The sequence below is a fragment of the Zeus faber genome, assembly GCF_960531495.2.
Source record: "Zeus faber genome assembly, chromosome: 10".
NCBI lineage: Eukaryota > Metazoa > Chordata > Actinopteri > Zeiformes > Zeidae > Zeus > Zeus faber.
In genome coordinates, this window is record NC_137199.1 from 21697869 (window position 1) to 21704272 (window position 6404).

The 6404-nt window shown below is 48.1% G+C and overlaps 1 protein-coding gene across 1 annotated transcript in view; it reads left to right on the plus strand.

Moving 5' to 3' along the window:
- gria1a (glutamate receptor, ionotropic, AMPA 1a) overlaps window positions 1–6404 on the plus strand; it is a gene marked incomplete at its 3' end in the record, with an annotated part of 56902 nt that overhangs the window by 22494 nt on the left and 28004 nt on the right. The window contains exons 8-9 of the mRNA XM_080008446.1: window positions 3554–3760; window positions 4345–4790. Coding sequence (XP_079864572.1) covers window positions 3554–3760; window positions 4345–4790 — 653 coding nt within the window. The remainder of the gene's footprint in view (window positions 1–3553; window positions 3761–4344; window positions 4791–6404) is intronic.

Below are 6404 nucleotides of genomic sequence, written 5' to 3' on the forward strand. Positions count from 1 at the left end.
CCTAAAGGTTCACGGCAGAGAAATAATTGCTCATACGTCTATGATTGTATCACCCCAGCTGCGACTCCATCCTGTTCGCTCCTCCGCCTGTCTTGTACCTCCTCGGAATCGCTTCATCCGCCGAGTGGAGCAGTGCAGCAACATGTTCTGGTCGGCGATGGCACAGGCGCATTGACATGCTGACATGTTGACAGTTTCACAGTGTATCGGGGCCGGACGGTATATCGAGGTTGACCGTGCAAATTATTTTTTTGTCATGCTCGATGTGAGGCGGCATTGCACTATTTTGTTAAATTTATTTTTGCTTTGACCCGCTCCCTTATAAACCATGCTGTTGAGAGCCGAGCGCTGTGAGACGGCCTTGCTCCTCCCTGCAACAATCAGCAAAACAAAACCCCTTCCAAACAAATCACACCAACGGCTTCACTCTCCCGTAGTGGAAGGAGATAAAAAAGATAGCAAAAAAGATACGCTCCCCCTCCAAGCAATAGGAAAACATGGTTTACTGGAGCTGCTGAAAACTATCGATGCTAAACATGACCTGCCCAACTGAAGATAATGTGCCTTGTGTCAGAGGCAGTTATCTTAACTTTACAGCCATGTTTGGGAGGAGGTCACAGAGCGGAGTCAGGACGAGAACTACTGCTCCACTTCGACCGGGGTTGCCAGCTTTGCCGTTTTACCTCGCCAAGTTGGGCGACTTTGAAAACTCAATGGCAGGTAGAAAACTGTGGGACGCGGGATCCATTTCTGTGGGCTAAATCTGAATCATAGCGCTGCTGTGAAAAAGCATACAACTAAATAAACACACCTACAGCCCCAAAGGGTGTAGTATACCCACTTCATCATCTTCTGTCACCCCAGCCCTGTAGTGTATTATATAATTCAACTTTTTGACCGAGAAGAAGTTTATTCACTCACAAAGTTATAGATTTAGGGTTATTTTGGTGAAATAAGTGACACAGATGGATGGATTCAATTGTCATGTCAGAACTCGGGCTGCCTTTAATGGCTGTCGGATGGGTTTTGAGCAGTCTTTGGGGTGAACAATTTGTTCAAGACCTGCCAATACTGAGCACAATTTATCTACTGTTGAATAATACAAAAAGACAAGGTTGGGGAGATTAAGAGCCACACATTTACATGGTGACGTGAATCTGTTCAATGTGAATCTGCAACAACTTGGTGTACTTCCAGTATACAAACAATTTGAAGTCTATACAAACCCCTGCAGTTCACAGGGCAACCGTACAACAGTACAGTATCAGTTCCACGTTTGATTTTATCCCTCCCTCACTACCTCAATAACATATTATGTTATTGAGGTAGTGAGGGACAGAACATGCATGGAACTCATTACTCATGCTGGAGAGCACCAGGACATCCTTCGCTTGCCAGCCCTCCCATGCTCCTTCTCCAGCCCAGCTTTTTGACGAAGGTCAAATCCCTGCCCAGGCTTGTTGTGGCGGCCGTGCCCAAAGAGCAGGCCAGCGAATGGGGCCGTTGCCACCTGTGAATTGGGTAATGGGCCGGCGGTGGGTTGTGGGGCGATAATGAGCGAGCACACAGCCAGGCTCAGCTTCCCTGTGGAGGCCCAGCCCCAGGTGCTGCTCGGTCACAATGAAGTTTGGATGGAAGGCTGGACCATTGGCAGGAGTAACAGGTCGCTTCGCAGTGGGCGATAATCTAAACTGTATGGTATGGGAGGATGCTGTCCGCCACCTACAGCACCACAATTGGGTTTCATGTTGAAAAGTTTATGGCAGAGAGTGCTCCACGTTTTAGTTATAAACCTTATGCCGGCCGTATAAACCGTTGTGGGCATAACTACGGTCAAACAACTATGGTCTAACACAGGGTGTGTCTGTGCAGCAGACCTCCACTGTGAGGGTTAATGGGCTAAGGGATTTTCTCCTACGTGCTCCTCTGCAATCCCTGCTGCGTTCGCCTGTGGACACAGACATGCTTGGGTTAGCAGCTAGCTGTGCCTAATCTAGCACCCAGTTTTGGTGCCTGCACCACAGAGGCTTTAAGGCTAAAACCAGCCTGTGGACTTGAATTTAAACGTCGGCTTTCCGTGCACTGTGAATTGGGTAGGAGGTGGAGGTGGTGCTGTTGCCCCCCGTTTTGCAAATTCTCCTCCAAGGCTGTTAAAGTTGGTCCCGGAGGTGTATGATGCATTGATATTAAACATTTCAGCACCAAATTGAAAAAAAAAATAAAAGAAAAACCTTCACTTCCATTTATTTGTTCTGTTTGTGTATGTATAATTTATTATGCATGCATATGTTTTACACATATGCATGTTTTATTCTGAACATACATTACATTTTTAATGCAAACACATATATAATCCGTCTACAACATTGTGGATACGGATGCGGATGTGTGTGTGTGTGTGTGTGTGTGTGTGTGTGTGTGTGTGTGTGTGTGTGTGTGTGTGTATGTGTGTGTGTGTGTGTGTGTGTGTGTGTGTGTGTGTGTGTGTGTGTGTGTGTGTGTGTGTGTGTGTGTGTGTGACATTTATGCATGCAGTTGTTTACTTGCCTGCCTCTCTCTACTTGACTCTATCTGGGAGTGAAAAAAAAAAAAAAAAAAGCCTTCTGTGATTGACCTTTCTTTCTCCCCGGTTTCTCCCCGGGGTCCTGTATCTATGTCAGAGGACCTGGGGATGTTGTGTGTAACAGTGATTACCTTCACCTCAACCGCAACAAACGGGATAGCCCCTACGACGGCAGCCCACACGGGGGAAAGCGGCCATCATCCACTGTTAAAATATGGAGGCACGATTTCCACGGCTCAGCATAGCCTCGGTTTTAAAACAGCGGCTTCTAAACGACGTGTGGGAATTGAGGCCTCGGCGCGGCTCCGGTGGACGGTTCACACTGTCCACTTTAATAACGTACAAAAACACAATTTCTCTGTGGTGCGAATGGATTTCCTCTTATTTTGTTTTGTAACAGATAGGAACAATATCTCATGCAGTCAGCGAGATGCCAAAATGCCAAATCCCCTGCTTCCGACCTCACTGAGTATCAATAGTCCCTTTCCTTTTGCTGCTCCACTGTCTGGTCCGGGAAATGAGCGCGTATCTCAATGGCACAGCGCTGCCATCATGATCATATATCATAGTCGCGATTATTGTTCAACCTTACTTCATGGCTTCATGGCAGATTCATGGCTTTTTTTTTTTTTCTTTTTGCAAAGACGCCGCTGTGCACAAGGGGAAGAAATCAAATACTAAATAAATAATTGTACTTCCCTGGAAATATACCAGAGACATATCTATCCTAACTGCTCAAGCACTCGATGAGAGTGGTATTAAATTTGATAATGTGCTAAAGCCTTTATTGATTAGCTATAACACTGACTCAGACTTAATTGCCTCATCAAAACGTCTTGCTCTTCAAGTTACATCATGGCCTATGCAGTAGATTATATTTGTGCTGAGTGTTTCCATGGTCTTGGTTGGTGCTTGGTTGATTGGTTGGTTGGTGAGTTATGTAGTTACTGCGTTCGTTTCATTACTCTATGTCAATGTTGCCTTTCACAGGAGTCACCGTATGTGATGTTGAAGAAGAACCACGAGCAGCTGGTGGGCAACGATAAGTACGAGGGCTACATCGTTGAGCTGGCTGCGGAGATCGCCAAGCATGTGGGCTACCACTACAAGCTGAAGATAGTCTCTGATGGCAAGTATGGAGCCAGAGACCCTGACACCAAGATGTGGAACGGCATGGTGGGAGAGCTGGTGTACGGGGTGAGTGGACAGGGACTGGGTAAGGGATCAATGATAGGCTCTTGATTCATAATTGCTTTAGTTTGCCATGTCCTTGTGAAGAATATTAAAAGGATGCTTCCGTTTTTTGGGGGAATTTTTTTTTTTTTTTTGTCTATCTTACCCAGATTCAGACGGGAAGGTCAATACTAATTTCATCCCTGTGTGTCCAGTACAGAGACAGCGATGGGCTGCATCCTAACTTTGTTAGCTTTATGCAAGGCTGCGGAGGAGATAAACCAGCCTAGATTGTGTAGAATTGCCCAAAAAGTACCTCTTTGGAGTAATCCGATTTATTGCAATGCCTAGATCACTCCCTTGCAGCGGTCACTAAGAGGCCTCTCATACCTCTGCACTCATATGGAGCCGCTCCCAAATTTGAAAAATTTGAAAATATTAAGCAAAACTGACAACTCACATGGCGTACATACTGTATGAGGCTGATGAGTAAGGCAAATTATTGAAAATGTTCAAAGGACCCACACAACTAACTGATCACCAGTTCATTTTGTATTCTAGAAGTATTTTAATGATTCGGCATGTTCTGTGTGTGCGTTCCGCCCCAGAAAGCAGACGTTGCGGTCGCTCCTCTGACCATCACCCTCGTCCGTGAAGAGGTCATAGACTTCTCCAAGCCCTTCATGTCCCTGGGCATCTCCATCATGATCAAGAAACCCACCAAATCCAAACCCGGCGTCTTCTCCTTCCTGGACCCGCTGGCCTACGAGATCTGGATGTGCATCGTGTTCGCCTACATCGGCGTCAGCGTGGTGTTGTTCCTGGTCAGCCGCTTCAGCCCCTACGAGTGGCACGCCGAGGACTACGAGGAGGGCGGTGAGCCCCAGACACCCACCCAGCAATCAGCCTCCAACGGGGTCCAGCAGGGCCAGGCTGCCAGCCAGCAGAACGCCAACCAGCAGAGCTCGGAGCAGACCAACGAGTTTGGCATCTTCAACTCCCTCTGGTTCTCCTTGGGGGCCTTCATGCAGCAGGGCTGCGATATCTCACCACGGTAAGACACTCCCCTGATAGACCTGGACGCCGTTCACGTCCACATTTTTGTTTTGTGCGTTTTCTTTTTTTCCCGGCAGTCCGCTGTCAAAACGGCGCGGAGATGAAAGTTTGATGACGAGCCGCGAAGGGGGGGTTTATGTTGGATGCGGTCGTGTTGGATTGCTATACTCTGTGTGGATGTTTCACTCGTGCTGAACTCCTAAAACACTTGAACACACACACACACACACACACACACACACACACACACACACACACACACACACACACACACACACACACATTTGCAATTTTTTTATTTGTTATTTTTTCGAAAGTCTTCGTGAGACAGGGACGGGGGGCGGTCCAGACCACCCCCCCCCCCCCCGTCCCTGTCTTGAAGCCCTCCTTTGAAGCGTCGCGGCGTGCTTAGCGAGTGACCCCCCACCCCCCCCACCCCCCCACCAGGCGCTCTCATGTGCCGCGGTACGGAACCACTCGCAAAAGGTCACCAATTAAAAATCTCATCAAAGCGTCTGAAATTAGAGACACGGAGAGGTTGACTTTGGATGCTCCCCCCCTCCCGGAGGGACCGGAGGAGGGACAGACGAACAGAATGTCAGCGCTGGCGGCCGCGGCTCCAAACCGGGGCGGCGAATTCGCTCGAGGGCGGCTACGGAGTTTCTCTTCGGTTTCTGTTTGTTTTGCATTCGTCGTCGCGTGCTCGGCTGGCGTGGTCTGACATATAGTTCCCCTACGACTGGCTTCATGGAGCGACTTTGTTGTATTGGGTCTTGCCTGGAGGCCAGAGGGGGTTTGAAATTCGATTTTTGCAAATGAAAGTAAAAACCCAGAAGGTCTTTCCAGCGCTCCCTCGGAAATACCGCTGATGCTTCAATCCCCGAACTTAACGCAAGATCCATCCTCAGTCAGTGATGTTGATCGCTGACCACACAGGAGGGCACACGAGCCCTGCCGAGAAACCCAGTTTGAAAGTAGGACACGGAGCATTGTGAGAAAGGAGAAAGAGAGCGAGGGGTTTTTTGGTCAGCCTACCCAGCGGAAATTAAGAAGGTCAGAGAAAACGTTACACCGCTTTGTCCTTGTAACACTTTAGTGGCCGTTTTGCTAAATGTATTTTCACCACTTTTTGAGATTAAATTGGTGTCAGGTAGAGACGGCTTCTTGTATCGGTTGGGTTGCCAGGGATTCAACCCCCTCATTCATCCTCTAAAGGGGATCTTCTGCCTGGAGACAGTGGCGTCCTTATGGGAGGGTACGAGCCTTTTGTACAAGTATTCTCATTCCCTTACAGCCAGAACAGACACGTGTAATAACTATTGATTTTCCTTTACGCCCGGTATAAATAGAATGCCACCAGGCTTCCACAAATTACCCCTTTGCTGGCATCTGCGGGAGTGTGTGCGTGCGTACGTGCGTGCGTGTGTGTGTGTGTGTGTGTTTGGGTCTTCAGTTGTCCTCCCACGTGTTACTTAGGGCATAAAATGTATCTTGATGTGCGTGTAGCTTGATACAGTACGAATTTGAACATGGTTTACAGTATGTGTGTGTGTGTGTGTGTGTGTGTGTGTGTGTGTGTGTGTGTGTGTGTGTGTGTGTGTGTGTGTGTGTG